This window comes from Alexandromys fortis, unplaced genomic scaffold (genome assembly GCF_014885135.2).
Source record: "Alexandromys fortis isolate MF-2015 unplaced genomic scaffold, M_Fortis_MF-2015_v1.1 scaffold_23, whole genome shotgun sequence".
In the NCBI taxonomy this organism is placed as follows: Eukaryota; Metazoa; Chordata; class Mammalia; order Rodentia; family Cricetidae; genus Alexandromys; species Alexandromys fortis.
In genome coordinates, this window is record NW_026067907.1 from 16046120 (window position 1) to 16065193 (window position 19074).

Sequence of the window (19074 nt, forward strand, 5' to 3'; positions counted from 1 at the left end):
TAATTACTTTTGCATATTACAATTTATGCTTACAAATGCACGTTTGCTTATTATCAGTAAATGATCTATAGTAATAGAATATTTTAAAATATAGATTTATTTTCTTTTAAAATTTCACAACCCTTATTCATAAATGCCCATAGTTTTCTAGTTAAAATTATTAAGGGATCAAATGAGGCCAAAAGACAAATTACTTTATTATATCGGGAGCACAGGTACTAAAATTAGGATCAATATCATAATTGTGGTTTTCATCATAATCACATAAACACCAGCATGTATTAATAGGGTACTGAGTTATTCATATACATAAATTTTTACATTTATCTATTCTGAAGACAGTATTTACCAAAACAATATTTACATAATACAAGAGAGAGATTACAGGATTTTAATCAAATTCCTGCACCTACTAACAAAAGGCTTTCCTTTTGTTTGGTGTTTTTCCTGCATTATACTCAATTTGAAATTAATTGGAATGACTACATGAATGACATTAAATTGAGATACTGTAGGATACTATAGGCTACATGGGCATTTTTTGAGTAAGTCACACTTGAAATCATATCATAGTTGTGTTACTGTCCACAATCAAATGATTATCTAAGTAATTTAGTTATAATACTGTGTGTGTAATGACATTCATTTCTCCTAGTCTCATTTATTTTTCATTTATTTTTGGCTGGTACATTGCAATTATGAAAGTTTTGGGAACCATGCTGAGGTTTGATGTATGTTACTCTATAACATTAAAATTGGGAAAATGTTCTCTTCTGAAGCATGTTTAATTATTATGTTTAACATATTCAAATGTTTCCTTAGGGTTAAGTTTAGCAAATAATAAAATATAATCGACTATATTCACAGCTGTAGGATAGCAAAAGCAACTTTTAATTTTAAGTACAATTTAGTTACTGCTAATGAACCTTACTTTGTATCCCTCAAGTACTTGTTCTCCATGGTTCTTGTAAGCTATAAAATTTTCTCTTCTCTGAGACAGTGTACACTGTTTGCTACAATGCTTTGCGTCAAACTTTAATAAATAGAATTTAGGACAGTGGAAGACTATGGATATTTTAAGTAATTGTTTTGTCCAGAATATAGTAAATGCAATAACACCATAAATTCCTATTTACGCTGTGTGTTTGATGCATGCTTCTAAGTCACTGGCTACACTTACCATTCTTAGCAAATGACTGCTTATGTGGATCTCTCTTGCATTGAGCTATTCCATTTATCCTCCATATCATTTATGAAATAATATGTAACAATATTGTTCCTACCAAAATGATTTTAGGAATACTATTTCTGCAAGCGATAATGGAAATAAAATCATTCTTCCAGACCTCCACTCCTATCCACTTAACATTCACAGACACAAATTTCAAAAGTTTCATTGAGTAGGAGAGGTTTTGAATTCTAGCTGAAACCACATCTTACACCTTGGGGGATAGCATGATTGAAGCAGGTGCTTACACTTAGCAATTTCCCAATAAGATACTAAACCACTTTTATCAAATAATAAGTTTCCAACACACATTAGATGCAGACTTTTTTAAAAATGCTTACAATGCCGGTCTGGATATAAGGAAATGAAAATATATGTAAACCTACCAATAACATCCACATACAATAACACATCACAGAATGAACTAAAGGAAATGAATTACATTTGTAGAAATTAGTTAGTAGCTGAGAGGTTTAAGACAGTCACATATACAAGTGGCAGACGGCAATCTTTCTATAAAGTAAGCAAACATGTCTGGAATGTGCACCTTACCCTTAGAGTTATTACTGAGATTTTCAACACATACATCACCTCAGTCATTATCACTACTCACTATAAAATGTGAGCACAATTTAAGTGATGGTTTTGAAGATTGTACATTGAAGTTTAAATATTATTTTGTTGTATTCTATTGTTTGTTATTAATGCTTAAATAATATTTGATGTATTATATTTCTTACTATCAGTTTTTAAGAATCAAGCAACCTTGTTTTGTAGATATTTAATCTTTAAATTATCGTAGACTGAAACTGGTGATTTGAAAATCAAATAAATATAAGCTGAGGGTCACAGAAAACATATTTGAGTAATGAGTATAAACTCAAGTAACCAATATTGAACATATTTCAAATTACCAATTATAGTCGGTTTAAGTGAATACTACGAATTTAAAAAAATTTCTTATAGTAAAATTAATATAATTTCTTGAGAAGGACGAAATATGAGGCTGTGAATAGGCATTTGTTTACAGTGACAAATTCTTATAGAGAATGGAGTAATAAAAATGAAAGGTATTCTTGGATTGTAGAGATGGAAACAAAGCTAAAGACAAATGATTCATACTGTGGAAATAAATCATTTCCACAGATGAAGTTTGAAGCAGAAAGCAACATTTCCACAGTAACCCAATTTGTCCTGCTGGGATTCGCTTCACTTCCCAACCTCCAAGGAATTCTGTCTGCAGTATTCTCCATCATTTACATGATTATACTCATTGGTAATTGCCTCATAATATTAATAACTAGACTTGACCCTACATTGCAAAAACCCATGTACTTTTTCCTGGCAAATTTTTCCACTCTGGAAATCTGTTACGTATCAGTGACTGTCCCAAGGATTCTGTTCAACATTTGGACACAGAATAGAAACATTTCCATGCTGTCTTGTGCCGTGCAGATGTGCTTCTTCCTTATGTTGGGAACGGATGAATGCTTTCTCCTGGCTGTGATGTCCTATGACCGCTATGTGGCCATCTGTAACCCTCTGCAGTATCCTCTGGTCATGAACTCGAGAAAATGCACTCAGCTGGCCGCAGGCTCCTGGATCAGTGGCATCCCAATCCAGATTGGCCAAACCTGTTGGATATTCTCTATGCATTTCTGTGATTCTAACCAAATAGACCATTTCTTCTGCGACATACCCCCCATTCTCAAGCTGGCCTGTGGGGACACTTTAGTGCACGAGCTGTCTGTCTATGTGGTTGTTATGGTGGTGGCTGCGCTCCCCTTCATACTGGTGCTTACATCCTACAGTAAAATCATTGCCACCATCCTAAGGTTACCTACAGCCAAAGGGCGGGCAAAAGCCTTCTCCACATGTTCGTCCCATTTGCTGGTGGTGGTTCTGTTTTATGGGTCTGGTACCATTACTTACTTGAGACCAAAATCCATGCATTCTCCAGGAACTGACAAACTGTTGTCTCTGTTCTACACGATTGTGACTCCCATGTTCAATCCACTCATATACAGCCTTAGGAACAAGGAGGTGATTGCTGCACTGAGAAAGTTAAAACTGCAAAAGTAGGGCCGTGTGTTAGCATCAGATTGTTGTATTTCCTTGAATTACTGGTAACTAACACATTTTGTAATGCTCCATCCTCATATTGAGAAGGAAAACACTTCCATTTTATAATGCAATTTTTAAACATATATTCTTATTCACTTTAGTCTATTTAGTTGTTCATTAGGCAAGTTTACCCATCCTCAGTAAACCATCTTAGAAAAAAAATATTTATTTTTAAAAGCAAAACTTTAATATTTCATATTTTCATTTTAAGTATGTAGGTAGAATTCAAAATTTTACTTCCATACCTTAATGTTAATAGATTCTTTTACATATTCATACGTATATTTTCCAACAGTCTTCTATGGTTCTGAAGCATATAGAAATAACTTCTAGTAGGAATAGAATAATGGATGCTTATTGAGTAATTACGTAAGTGATGACTGAATTATCGGCAAGACTTCCTGACACTCTGAAAAGATCTGGAAACAACTACAGTTGCTATTTGAGTTTATTTGTTTAAGCCATTCCGCTCCACTATGGAATAATTCCATCGCGATACCAAAGGAAAAGCTGAGACCCACATCCTTTCTCCTAATTAGTATGAGAACACTTTGTGGTATAACAACACAGTGAACATACACGATATTTTTTCATTTATTTTCTCCTTTATTATAGTAATCCTAGATTACTTTACTATGAAGTTCTGCAGCTGTTGTTCTTGCTGCTGATGTTTTTCTTTTTTTTAAACTACAATTCACAGATCTACACCTTGGCCTTTCCATCTTTACCAAAATGGATTCCCTAAATTTAGGTGTGAATGCAAGTACTTGAGTTATTTCAAAATTTGCTGAAGTCCAAACAGTTATATGGTATCTGCAGATATGTGCTTTCTTCTTTTACCCCTGATTAGGGGAATTGCTAATATTATTCAGCCGTTGAACAGCTTTGCACGGGAAAATTGAACATCGATCGACATAACCATTCATTTTCATTTATCTCATCCCAGATCTGCAATATGCACCTCGTTTTGAAGGAGGTTCTGTCTTTTTCTGAAGTGGTGGCATTCTTGGTAAATTATCCCTGCTCAGACACTGACCTTCAGTGCATGTACAGACAAATAGCCAAGTTAAATTTAATGCTAAAAGGATGGCATAAAAACAGAAGGGTGATGCTTCAGAAAGAGTAAATTGTCATCAGGTGTTTCAGGGGTAAGAGTGAATAATAGAATTAAAGTAATCACAGAACATGTAGTATATGTTTGCAATTGGTGAAAAGGGCTGTTAAACTGAAAAAAATAAAAATGAACTCATTCAAAGAATTAATGTGATGTTTATTTTTGCATTTCTGTTTCATATTAAAGGAGTAATGTTTAACAGATGGTAATACAAAATAGAATAAATAAATAAATGCACAAGACCACACACATGTGTAATTGCACAGTAAAGTGACAATATACTTAAGTATTAAAGCTTAAGCTCTAGAATCAGGAAAAATATCTAAAAAATGCAAATTATGTCATCTAAAATATAGTGCATAAAAGGAAATGGTTTAACTGGTTATTAACAAAAGTTACAGAGTTGATTCCTAAGATAGCATTTCTTTAAACACTGGGAAATGTTTCAAAATTAATTACATAACAAAAGGAATGATCACATAATAATATTTTCCCAAATTACTAGTTACAGATGAAACTCCATAATAAATAAATATGTAAAATATTTCAATTTATACTCTACTACAAGTCTCAGAAATACCTAATAAAATATGATTAACGTCATTAACCATTCATGTCCAAAGAGCCCCAATTAATGGCTGTAAATAGTTAAAAATAAATTGCAAATGATAGACTCAAAACTGGAAAAATATATAAATTTTGTATATTGATAACTTTCAATAAATGTCTATAAAATGCCTCTTTAATATATTTGTTTTTGTATCTAAACTTAGTATTTTACTTCCATAAAACACTTCTTTGACTAGAGTAAACATCCTCTTTCATTGTGTTTTTGAACTATTTTCCACATGGTTATGTCTACATAAAGATTTAGCATATGCATTCTGTAATTTATATTCATTACAAAATGAGAAAACACTACTCTGGTTAAATTGATATGATCATTGATTAAGAGTGTCATTCAGTAATTTTCTGAAACTTTAGATTTGATGAACTGAGAGATACTAAAAGCAGAAATTGTCTGGTCCTCTGAAGTGGTGACCAAAAAATTGCTCTGTCAAAAACTTTTCCTGATAGTTGTGGTTTTGTGACTAAATTTACAGAAGAAATAGTGTATAGAGAGTGTGTATGCTCTTCACAATTTTTACACATAAAATACATAGTTGGCACATCTATTATCATCCACTACGCTTTCAAAACTTTATAATATGTTATAATGTGGGGAATAAAAAGGCCTGATTTGACCACAAGCCATAAAAGAAGAAGAGTCAGGCTGAAGATCACATAGCTACCTCAATAATGATAAATCTTTGATACATCTTTTATCAATGATAGAAAAATAAAAATAAATTATCTTATTTTAAGGCATTTTATATTTGTCACCATTAGAAAAAAATTCTCACTTAATTCATAAATCACTTAGAGATATATGTTTAATTATTCATTCAAAACATCACTTTTTGGTTTATTATGACACTGTTTATTCTCTATTTGTTTTTTCGAGACAAGGGTTTCTGGTTGTCCTGGAACTAACTCTGTCCTAGAACCAGGCTGGCCTAGAACTCATAAAGATCAGTCTGCTTCTGCCCTCCAGCCCTGGGATTAAACACATGTGGTACCACACCCGGTACCGTTTACTATCTTAAGAGAAATAGCCAGGTGGTGGTGGTGCAGCTGAGGAGAGGGAGCTTGAAATGACCCTATCCTATAGCCATACTGATGAATATCTTGCATATCACCATAGAACCTTCATCTGGTGATGGATGGAGATAGAGACAGAGACCCACACTGGAGCACTGGACTGAGCTCCCAAGGTCCAAATGAGGAGCAGAAGGAGGGAGAACATGAGCAGGGAAGTCAGGACCACGAGGGGTGCACCCACCCACTGAGACAGGTCTAATGGGAGCTTACCAAGGCCAGCTGGACTGGGACTGATGGAGCATGTGCTCAAACCGGACTCTCTGAACATGGCGAACAATGAGGGCTGCTGAGAAGGCAAGGACAATGGCACTGGGTTTTGATTCTACTGCATGTTCTGGCTTTGTGGGAGCCTAGCCAGTTTGGATGTTCACCTTCCTAGACCAGGATGGAGCGGGGAGGACCTTGGACTTCCCACAGGCAGGGAACCCTGACTGCTCTTTGGACTGGAGAGGGAGGGAGAAGGGGAGGGAAATGGGAGGAGGGGAGGAGGTAGAAATTTTTAATAAAAAGAAAACATGAAAACACCATTTGTCTAAAGGCTGATGCTGTGTTGTCTTGGTGAAAGATAATAACTACAATACTTCAGTATTACTAAGTATAAGTCTTTATGTTTTTAAACATTAAAAATGTTTAAATTATTTGAGTGTATTGTGTGTGTATATGTGTGTGTCTTTGTCTGTATATGTGCTGTTTGTGTTTCCCTGTCTCTGTGTCCATGTCTGTATATATATGGTGTGTGTGTGTGTGTGATTTGTGTGTTTGTAAGGTAATTGTCTGTGTTTCAGAAACATTGAACTTTGCTTGGTTATAGCCCATGAAGCAGCTCCTAACCAGAAAAGAGCTTTTATGCTACCCATCAGTTAAAACTTAGCTTTAAGCCTGAGCTTGTGAAATATAGCCAGATCATCATTTTCAGTACTCTTCTGTCCATGCTAAAGGTCAGCCAGTCTCTTAACATTATATTAAATCCACAAAAATCCTAAATTCTAATAGGATTCAAAATGTTATTGTTTTTCTAAACTGTTTTATTTTAAAGACATTGTTTTCTACACATATAAATTTCTGCGAAAGGTATTTATACATTATTTTAAAGAACTGTACATAGTATTCAAATATGCAGGAGCTGTGGTGTCTTTTCCTAATAGCAAACGATACATTTTTGGAAATTACTTTTACAAAATGATGATAATCAACTACACAAAAATTAAAATTTGTATTAATTATTTTAAAAAGATATAATATGTTGGTGTTATCAAAGATTTCATTACTTGATAACAAAATTGTAGAAGCTGAATATGAAATAGATTAGTTTATTTTTCTACCATCATCACAGGAACTCTTCTTTGTAATAGATGCTAATTAATAGACTTCCAAAGATAGCAACATGCATAAAATAAGGGGATGTGGAATACTCAGCTAAGTGAGATACCTACATCACACCTACTCCTCTGAAGATTGTGCAGAAAATTGTAAACTAAAAAGTTGACCTCAGAAGCAAATCAGTCTCTTTTGAACATAACAGGTCTGTAGCATACATGAACTCCTGGCAAATGGGACTGGGTGCACAAGATTTGGAAAAGGTCAAGACAACTTAACTTTCACTATGGAACAGGAAAAGCTTCATGAAGCCGGAACCCTATCTGAGACATTGGTGCCAATTGAAGGCTGCTGAGGAATGAGACATGCATTTATGTTTCAGGGATATACCCAGGAAGACATCTCATAGACATATACAGAAATACCAACTTGACTCAGGGAAATAAGAGGGTTTGGGTTTTGAGAACAAAAAGTGATGGTTGGGATGGGGAGGTTGGAGAAGAAGGAGTGCAGAATGGATCTGATCAAAACACATAAGCATGCACATCATTCTTAAAAATAACCTCCCTGGATATTATTTTGGTTGTTGTACTCTTCTCTGTGAGTGACAAGGAGAATTAATATCTCAGTTAGAAGGTTGCATGGGAAAAGAGTTGATCCCCAGGGTAGCGAATTTTATTACTTAAATGATATAGGTAGTTTATCCTGAGACATTTGAAAAGGCAGTGAGACACTGTTTTAAATAAGCTTCATGAGCTGAAAACTATCTTTGCCTTTCTCATATTGAAGGCAAACAATAATGGTATGTATTATATTGTGTGTAGAATAAGATAGGTGAGTGTGAAAGGAAATGGAATAAATACAAGGTTATATGTACAATATAGAAACACCAAAAAAACAATATTTAATTACAGAGAATAAGATAAAAATTTAATGCTTATATTTGAAACACTGGTTGAGTCAGCAGACTAGATACAAATGCTAAGTAATCACATAAAAAATGGAAAGCACTCTATTGCAAATTAAGCTTGTTTAATAAATATTACATCTTTACCAATATCTTCATTTAACTCTCAATATTTATTAATGAAATAATCTGCTTAAGAAATCATCAAATATTTTATGTATTTTAAATATAGAAATAAGATCTCCAAAAGGCACAATTTTACATAACCATTAAGTAATTTAGGTAATGGGTATTATAAAATTGATTTATATCCTATCATGCTTATGTTAAAACGTTTCCTTTGTTTTCCATGTTGCTTTTCTCTATTAGTTCTTTCCTTAAATTGGAATGCATCTCTGAGTGAAGAATGGTTATAGTGGTGACAGGCACATAGAGAAAGCAGAGTCTGAGCTTGAAACCTTTGCTTAGCAACATCACCACTTACTTAAATTATAGATGCTCTACCAACTCAGTTACCATATCTCCTATGAAGTGATCTATTTATCACTTTCTTCATTCTTCTTTTTATTTTATCTGATTAGCTAATCATATGAGTTCAAAGGAAGGAAATTCTGATACACCATTTATATATTACTGTGATAAAATCAGGGTAAACTGTCAAACAAATATGCATATTTTTATGATGACTTTGTTTAAAAACAGATTTTGTCTCATGTGTTATCCAGCAGCACAATATAAATTTTTAACTCTCTGTTGTGCAACAGAGGTTTAGGCTTTTCTTTTTATACACCAAGGAAAGCTTCATGTCCATTGTCGTCTCCTTCCATCTTCCCATGTCTCCCTGTATTTTGGCTCCTGGCACTCTCTACTGCCACTATAGTGAGAATATATCTTAGGTTTTCTCAATTTCTATCACCATATTCTAATAAAATTACAGGACACTGAGCATATTTTAACCAATTTATTATATTCTAGATTACTATAAAATTGAATTTATTCTCAGTATGTTTTTGAAGCTTGTTCCCTTTTCACTGACCACACTAACATTGTGGACAAACGGTGATGAGGATTCTCCTTATTGTGAGCTACTTAGTTTTATTTTCCTATGTTTCATAAGATTATATGATAATACAATAGCTCATAGTAAAGAAAAATTACATGATATACTACTTATACATGATTAAAGAGGAAGAAAAAATTCATCATATGCTTACCCCTATTATTTGATAATGAACAGAGATACATATGTAAGATGTCCTTAATGTGCAACTGGCAGGGGTCAAACTATCATCATGAACAGTAGCATGTTTTGGTGGACTATTGATGTGAAATAAGCACTTTAATGTGTTAATAATTTATCCAGTTGGTTAATAAATTAGCTCTGCAAAACTGTAAGCTATTTGTTACACATAATGTGTTGATAAAGCATAGTGAAAATTAACACTTTTAATTCATATTTATGCATAAAAATCAGAAAAATAAAAATAACATAAACACGAACACACATTAATGTGCACAAATACACACACAGACAAACACACAAAAACAAATACACACTGTGACAATACTGAATGGAAAAAACATAAATATGATGATAGCAGAATTAGTGAGAATAATATTGTTAAAAAAAATCAGATAAACACTAATGAACTTAAAAGTCTAAACAATATTTATGCCTACTGATCCTATATAACTTGCACTTAAAGGATAACAACTATGAAAAGGTATTTAATGGCTTAATTCTATTTTGTTTTGTATTGAAATTCTACAGAACACAAACCTAGAAAATATCTTGAAGAAACCACAGCAACATCATAGGGCTTTTAGATATTGCATTTACAAATGAATTATACAATTTAAATCATGTGTCCTATCAATGCAAAAACATAATAAAATATATGTCAGAAGATGAAAATACAAGTTCTTAATCATCATTTATAAATTATGAAAATATATTTGATTATACTTTTTAGAACAATGGAATCTTAATGTTTAATTACTAAAAAGAGACTTGTGCTGTCAGAAAAGTATAGATGAAGCTAATTAGGCTGAAATTAGAAGTGATGTCTATTTGTGATTTAACATTTTCCATAGGTGAATCATGAGGGACTCAATGCCATAGAAAATGTTTCAACAGTGATGCAATTTGTTCTGATAGGATTTTCGGACCTTCCCAATCTCCAAGGATTTATATTAGCAGTGTTCTCTGCTGTTTATATAATTATCCTGACTGGAAATTTCCTCATAATATTAATAACCAGTATGGACCCTGCATTGCAGAAACCCTTGTATTTTTTCCTGGCAAATTTTTCCTCTCTGGAAATCTGTTACGTATCAGTTATTGTCCCAAGGATTCTGTTCAACATTGAGATGCAGGACCTAAGAATTTCAGTGATGTCCTGTGCCACTCAGTTGTGCTTCTTCCTTATTTTTGGAACTACTGAATGTGTGCTGCTGGCTGTGATGTCCTATGACCGCTATGTGGCCATCTGCAACCCTCTGCATTACATTCTGATCATGAGCCCAACGAAGTGCACTCAGCTGGCCGTGGGATCCTGGCTTGGCGGCATTCCAATCCAGATAGGACAGGCATGTCAGATTTTCGACCTGCACTTCTGCAATTCTAATAAAATAGAACACTTCTTCTGTGATATACCCCCGATTCTCAAGCTAGCGTGTGGGGACACTTCAGTGCACGAGCTGTCTGTCTATGTGGTTGTTATGGTGGTGGCTGCACTCCCCTTCATACTGGTCCTTACATCGTACATCAAAATCATTGCAACCATTCTGAGGTTGCCAACAGCCAAAGGGAGGGCCAAAGCCTTCTCCACATGCTCTTCCCATTTGCTGGTAGTGGTTTTGTTTTATGGATCAGCTACAGTTACCTACTTGAGACCAAAGTCCATGCATTCTCCAGGAAGTGACAAACTGTTGTCTCTGTTCTACACAATTGTGACTCCCATGCTCAATCCACTGATATACAGCCTCAGGAACAAGAAGGTGATTGCAGCTCTGAAAAGGTTATTTCTTAAAGAATAGTGCTATCCATTTTGTATAAATTGTTTTGACTTTTGTGGTTTTGATTTTAGAGTAACATCTATTTATGCTTGTTTTGAGAAGGCACTCACTTACCATTTTTGTATATTTTGCACTCAAATATTATGAAATTTTCATCATTTGTAAATGTACTATGCATATCATCTATCTTCAATGATCTATGTCTAGGGAAATATTTTCTCAATAAAAATTTTTAATGTGGTTGCTTTTCCTCTATGCAGAAAGAAACAAAATGTAGACTGTTAGTGGATTAAATTTAACATCAACTATTAGAAGTATAAATTCCAATCTGTGCAATAGTAGATTCTAGGTTATTAATTCACTGAGAAGAAGTTTTCAATTCACCTAACATTTCTTTATTTTCTTCCATGTAGGTACATTTAAGTACATCAGAAACATTTAATGCCTGTCACATAGTCATGATTCTCCTTCATCTAATTATTTATATTCTGACTATTTGTGTGGTGGATTATATTTATTCATTCATGTCTCTTAGTCCAGAAAGTACAAATGTGTACATCTCTTTAATTTGATTTTATATGTTTTAGTCATTTGTCATGATGAGGAAGAAAACGATCATGTAAATGAAAAATATGATGGTAAACATAATTTTTCTGTTCTTGGATTATTTTCTGAGATTTTTTAAAGAATATTAATTTTATGAGTATAGTTTTATTCCATGAATTCATATAACAGAATTATCATATTTGAGTAAAGTGTTGAATAGTCAGGTGCCTTTCAGATCATCTCTATGAATAGAAAAGTCCTGATATTGTGCTCCCTTTTATCATTCCTGTGCATCTATTTGAAATCACAAATAATAAACCAGGAAGAAAAGAATGATGAACATTTGATTAGCAACATTCTGGTGTGGTGGCTATATTTAGAAACATTTTGTGACTGTTGAATTGACTCTGTTTTATTTTACTTTTAAATATTTTAAGATTATTTTATAAGATCATTATAAAGGAAAGAGACAGTCTATTATGCCAAATAGTTTTTCTGTTTTTTTCATTTTTTATATTTTTACCTAAAAATAAAATACATTTTGATCAAGTTCTTTCCCCTCACCTGTCTTGCTACAGACCCTCCCCAACTCCTCACGCATCTAGCATAATGTGTTATCTCTCTCACCATCTTACTCTATTTCTCAATAAAATACAACAACAAATAATCTAAACAGATAATCTAGCAAGCAGAAAACTAGTAAGACAAAAGATGTCAAAATCTATACACATTTCTTTTACTCTTTTGAACAACTCAACTTTTGTTATTTGTTTATGGCTTAATCTTATATAATCTCCAAAAGCAGTGTGTTATATGTGTTATCCATGATGATATTGGAAAATGCTTCAATTTGTAGGACATAGAACATTACAAGTACATATTCAACCTGATAATAGTATTAACTTGAGTCCCAACTATGCATTCACTTTCACATGCTTCCATAATCATGGTGTTCGGTTTTTCACAACCTTAAAAGCAAAAATAAATAAATAGATAGATGATGGATAATTCAAAGTAATCATAAAACAAAAACGTGCAGAATGTTTCGGTAAGATAAACTTTAATTACTTTCTATTGTTCTTCTGAGATATTTTATCACTGTCTATGAAATTTAAGTACTACTCTTAGGAAAAAAATAGGCATCATATTTTGGGGGAAATAATATTTTTTAAAATAATATAAAATCCAGAAATTAGCAAAAAAAGTTAACATAATCATAAGTGACATAGCCATCTTACCATAAGCTAATGTCACAGGAAAAATCATTGAATGACTATGCCACAATGAAACCAACTAGATAAAGACCATAAAAACGAATTACAATTTGATTAGAGATAGGGCAGCTAGCAAAATATGGGTCACCTAGAAATGCCCACACCTTATCTTTAAACCTTCCACATAGGCTATCTTGTACTACAAAGAATCCTTGAAGATGACATTAAGATTTCAACATTTTTTTTCTTTTCTTTTCTTTTTTGGTTTTTCGAGACAGGGTTTCTCTGTAGCTTTGGAGCCTGTCCTGGAACTAGCTCTTGTAGACCAGGCTGGTCTCGAACTCCCAGAGATCCGCCTGCCTCTGCCTCCCGAGTGCTGGGATTAAAGGCGTGCGCCACCATCGCCCGGCAAGATTTCAACATCTTGCCACAAGCAGTTCATTCAAGAAAACCATAACTCAATTACAAGATCATAACAAAGGGGAGGGGAGAGAAAAAAGTGTTTGTGGAATTGTTTATTTTGCAATCTCAATAGACTGAGAACCACTATAAAAACAACACTTTAATTTCAAATGACTTCCAAACACCATAGAATTTTTTAAAATTTGTTTATGTGTATCTCAAGTCTACAATATGGTGTGATTCATATTGTATTAAGTTAATACATAATGCCACATTATTCTGCATCTACTAGCCTTTACTGTTTTATTTTTGAGACATATTAACAGTATTTTAACATTGGAAAGTTTTCTGTATTATCTTGATCAATTTTTTATAGAAAAGCAGGAGTGAATAGGAAAAGTTTCATGGATTCAAATGGCTCAAATAATAATAGTCAAAACATAAACCTGGAAAAAGATTCATTGATTATCACAATTTCCCTTTAGAAATTAACATAAAAATATATTCTGGTGAAGGCATTACTAGTTGAAATAAACTAATTTGCCTTTTTTATCAGTTCCCATCCTGACATTTACTCTTACATATTCACTACAACTAGATGACTTCTATATAACTTAAAACTCCGCCATTTCTTATGTTATTTTTCTATCCACATTTCACAGTCCACCTAAAAACATTAATTTAGACAATATACTTTTGTTTTAATGACATATATGTATTTATAAATTTATACAAATATAAAATAAGATTTTTATGAGTTTTCAGACATTCACAATGTTATCTATTCCTCCTTTCTCTCCCTTTTGCTATATTGACCATGATTCCTGTAAAAATCAGGGTTCTTTAGAAGAATAAAACAAATGGGACATGTATATATAAAAGAGACTTATTAGAAAGGGTTATATGCTATGATCCTGCTATCCCAGCAACAACTGTCTAACAACAGAAGATCCTATAACTCCGTAGTTATCAATCCATAATACATGAAAATCTGACACTAAAGCCCTTTTATAATATAATTCTCTTTATACATGATGTTATAATCAGAAAAGTTCCAGGGAATGAGAAAATTTTTTATCATTTACAACGACTGAGTGGAAATAAGAAAATGTAGGTCCAAGTAAAGTTATATTTCATATTGAAGTAATGAATGTTAAGTACAGAGATGTAGGAAGATTTTAAGAAATGTAAATTTCAAACTAGTTCTTACTTTCAAAATTGTGAGAATTTTATTGTGTGTGAGTTAAATCTCAAACTGTAACATTTTAAGTTAGTATTAGAACCAAGAGGTGATGACAATATAGGCCCTGCATAGTGGGACAAAACACCGGGTCCCCACCCCAACTGCCTCGGCTTATCTAGTCAGCCAGCAGGAGAGTTTTCTACAGGTAAGCTGCGCCAAAACACACCCTTTCCACAAGATCCTGCAAGCTACAAGCCCCATCTGACCCATAACTTGTCTATCCTCCTGAAACCTTGGTAGAACTCTGAAACACAGCTTTCTACAATACAGAGAGAATCTCTGCCTCACCTTCTCTATCCAGCCAGCAGGAGACTTTCCTGCAGGTAGGCTACCCCAATACCCACCCCATCTACCATTTCCTGCAAGCTTTAATCCCCATCCCACCCTAACACTCATCTGTCCTCCTGCAACCTATGTGGAACCTTGAAACACAGCTTTCTACAATACAGAGAGGACCATGAGGTGAGTGACTAGCCACCAGAAAAAAAAATAAATAAATAAAAAATAATAAAAAAAAATGGGACCCTCTCTCAGCTGCCTTGGCTTCTCTAGTCAGCCAGCAGGAGAGTTTCCTGCAGGTAGGCTACCCCAAAACCCACCCTCATCCACCAGACCCTGCAAACTACAACCACCATCCTGCCTCCAAACTCACCTAACCTCCTGCAAATTTAGTGGAACTCTGAAACACAGCTTGCTACAATACTGAGAGGACTAAGAGGTGAGTGACCACCACCCAGCAGCACACCCTACTTTCTAGGCCCTTCATAGTGAGGCAGAAATCTAGGCCTCTCCCACACCTGTCTCACCTTCTCAAGCCAGCCAGCAGGGGAGTTTCCTTCTGAGAGGACCAAGAGAGAGGGCCAAGAGAGTGAAGAAGCAAAGCAGACCAAGAGAGCAGGCTAAGAAAGATCTTAGTGGCTCCCAGAGACACAGATATTCATTGTACAGAGCACACCAGGATTGATTGATTCCCAAAGACTTAGACAGCCACTGCAAGGATTGGACCAAGATGCAAAGACACTGCCAGCATCAATTGAAGGAAAGGATGGGTAGATGCCAATGCAAGAATTCATCCAACAACCTAAAAAGCAACATGGTAACACCAGAAGCCAGTGGTCATACAACAGAAAGAATTATCATCCTAACCAAGAAGAAGCAGAAGAAAATGCTTTAAATATAACTTTATGAAGATGTTGGAGACCTTTAAAGAGGAAATGAAAAACTCCCTTAATGAAATGGAGGAAATGACAAGGAAAAATTGGAAAAAATTAATAAATCCCTCAAAACAAAACAAAAACCATAAAAAAAAATAATCAAACAGTTAAAGCACACAGTTCAAGACTTGAAGAATTAAATAGAGGCAATAAAGAGAACACAATCAGAAGGAATTCTGCATATGGAAAATCTGGGTAAAGGAACCGAAGTTATAGAGGCAAATTACAAGAGATGAAAGAGAGAATCTCAGGAGTTGAAGATACTATAGAGGAAATAAATTCATTAGTCAAATGAAATATTAAGTCCAACAAATTCTTAACACAAAACATCCAGGAAATCTGGGATACCATGAAAACCTAAGAATAATAGGAATAGAAGAAAGAGAACTCCAGCTGAAAGTCACATAAAATATATTCAACAAAATAATAGAAGAAAACTTTTCCAACCAAAGAAGAATATTTCTGTGGAAGTACAAGAAGCTTACAGCACCAAATGGACTAGATTAAAAAAAGTCCCATTGCCATATAACAATCAAAATGCAAAACAAAAAATAAAAATATTAAGAGCTGCAAAGGAAAAAGGTCAAGTAACATATAAAGGTAAATATATCAGAATTAAACCAACCTTGTCAGTGAAAGCCAGAAGGTCTTGGGAAGATGTGCAGCAGACACTAAGAGACCACAGATGCAAGCTAAGACTACTACACCAGAAAAGCTTTCAATCATCATCGATGGAGAAAACAAGATATTCCATTATATAACCATTTAAATAATGTGTATCCACAAACAAATCCCTGCTGATAGTAATAGAAGGAAAACCCCAACCAAATGAAGATAACTACACACACAAAAACACGGGCAACAGATCCCCTCCCAACAGCAAAACCCAAAGAAAGGAAACACACAACCACTATCACAGAAATATAACAGGAATTTACAATCACTGGTCATTACTATCTCTTACTATCAATGGACTCAGTCCATCTACAAAAGAAGCAGACTATGAGAATGTATACAAAAACATGATCCAGCCTTCTGCCGTACCACAACCTCAAAGACAGACATTATCACAGAGAAAAGGGTTGTGAAAAGGTTTTCCATTGATAACATTGCATATTATACATTATGTTTGTATCAATTATGTTTTAAAGTGAAAAATTAAATTTATTTCTTATTCTGAGACAGATCAACTAGCTGACTATCATAAAACTTAAGCTCAAGCTATGCCTAAAATGTTAATGTATTCTTTGGGGAAAATTCTGAAATAGAAATCTAATTAATTAAATGGTTTCATAACACCAAAACCTTAGGGAAGTAGTTTCAGAGATTTAAACCCCAAATTTTAACTGCATGAAAAAGCACACACTACCATTATTCATCTAAGGTTGAACTGTTCGTCTCAGGTAGGTTCCTGGATTTCAACATTTAAAAGTTAAAAGTATTGATCTTCTTTGGAAAACAGTGAGAGCTACATAGATTAATCAACTTCTCTCTGCTTATATTAATATATTATGAAGTAAAATGGTTAAATGGCAGTTTTTCTCAAAAATAGACAATTTTGAACTTAAAAATGAGCATTTTACTCAATTTATCTTAATCTAAATTCATAAGAAACTCTCTGATTATGTGACCATCATGACGATATAAAAATTACAGTCTTTGCTAGTGTTCTCTGTTGATGATTCCTTTAACAGATAATGGAGTACCACTTTATAAATAACAGCATGTGATAATTCAACTTTACTTCAACACCATATAAACTATAAGTAATGCTTACTGAGCCAGTGTAATGAAAATGGCTTTCAATGTGTATCCATCCCTGTTTCCTACTCACAAAATTTCATTTAAGAGTCCTACAAGTGCAAATCAATCACATATTAAAGAACACACAAAAAGAGCTCTAAAAATTTCATGTTTCTTTACACTCTTTTCATGTTTAAGATGTAATTCCTGACTTAAAAACTAAACACAAGAATATATTAGTATTAAGTCACAGATTTACCAGTTTTCTTTTTTTTTTTAAATATGCTTCTTTGAGTGCCCAGAGTCTAGATGTTTGTCTCTAGACAATTCTTTGGAAAAGACACAAAGACCAGTGAAAATAAAGTATATTATTGCAAGAAAATATGATTTATTTCTTTGTTATCACATACTACAAGCTACATGGCATCAGAATACAATGATTTTAATTTTCATCAACCAGTGTCGTAGACAACCATTGCTTTTAGAATTGGCAAATATTCTTTCAACCAACCATGATTTTAGAGGATCTGAATATATGTAATTAATATTTCTGCTTAGTTAATTGTTTTTTTTTTTTATTTTCGAGACAGGGTTTCTCCGTAGCTCTTTTGTTTCCTGTCGTAGAACTAGCTCTTCTAGACCAGGCTGGCCTCGAACTCACAGAGATCTGCCTGCCTCTGCCTCCTGAGTGCTGGGATTAAAGGTGTGCGCCACCACCGCCCGGCTTAGTTAAATGTTTTTAAATCAATAAATGACTAACATTTTATTTTATAGCCTGAAATCTCTTTGGATGATGTTTTTGTCAACATATTTTGAAGATCATGTAAGATTTCAGGAAATCAAAACATGTTTGCAAAGGTAATGGAATAGAGGGTCAAAATATTGATAATGTAATAAGTACATTTTGCACAATAGTATATGGATGTTACACATCATGACAGCAGAATCTTCAAGCTATCAGGTATGTTCTATTATGATTACTATCATAAAGATCTATTTACATAGTAACTTATTTCTATGCAAAACAGATTTCTGAGCAAAATAAATCCAGAGAATGAATTATTTTCTTTTTTAGAGATAACTGAGAATGAACCTACTCAGTTTTGAAAATTATTTTAAAATTTACAAAATAAAGAAGAATGGATAGGGGAAATTGCTCTTCAGTGGATGAATTCATTTTCTTGGGAATTACCAATAATCCTGGCGTAAAGGTAGGCCTGTTCACCACATTCTTACTTGTTTATCTCATTACTCTTCTGGCCAATCTTTTTTTTTTTTTTTTTTTTTTTTTTTTTTTTTTTTT

The 19074-nt window shown here is 33.7% G+C and overlaps 3 protein-coding genes across 3 annotated transcripts in view; all 3 read left to right on the forward strand.

The window, feature by feature from the left end:
• Positions 1 to 1961: 1961 nt before the first annotated feature.
• Positions 1962 to 3310, forward strand: LOC126497689 (olfactory receptor 10AG1-like). The gene is made up of 2 exons (XM_050135867.1): positions 1962 to 1988; positions 2375 to 3310. The coding sequence occupies exon 2, from the start codon at positions 2375 to 2377 to the stop codon at positions 3308 to 3310; it is 936 nt and encodes a 311-aa protein (XP_049991824.1). The 5' UTR covers positions 1962 to 1988.
• Positions 3311 to 9549: 6239 nt separating this feature from the next.
• On the forward strand, positions 9550 to 11430 carry LOC126497731 (olfactory receptor 10AG1-like). The gene is made up of 2 exons (XM_050135909.1): positions 9550 to 9592; positions 10502 to 11430. Exons 1-2 carry the CDS (start codon positions 9550 to 9552, stop codon positions 11428 to 11430), a joined length of 972 nt encoding a protein of 323 aa, XP_049991866.1.
• Positions 11431 to 18910: 7480 nt separating this feature from the next.
• The window catches only part of LOC126497804 (olfactory receptor 5W2-like), a 2085-nt gene continuing 1921 nt past the window's right edge, over positions 18911 to 19074 (forward strand). Inside the window, exon 1 of the mRNA XM_050135975.1 lies at positions 18911 to 19020. Coding sequence (XP_049991932.1) covers positions 18911 to 19020 — 110 coding nt within the window. The remainder of the gene's footprint in view (positions 19021 to 19074) is intronic.

Bases quoted from the DNA above. Each gene is read 5' to 3' on its own strand.
- LOC126497689 (XM_050135867.1), top strand. From the start codon at position 2,375: ATGAAGTTTGAAGCAGAAAGCAACATTTCCACAGTAACCCAATTTGTC.
- LOC126497731 (XM_050135909.1), top strand. From the start codon at position 9,550: ATGATATACTACTTATACATGATTAAAGAGGAAGAAAAAATTC. The intron at 9,593-10,501 runs ATCATATGCTTA...ATCATGAGGGAC, and splicing joins TAAAGAGGAAGAAAAAATTC to TCAATGCCATAGAAAATGTT.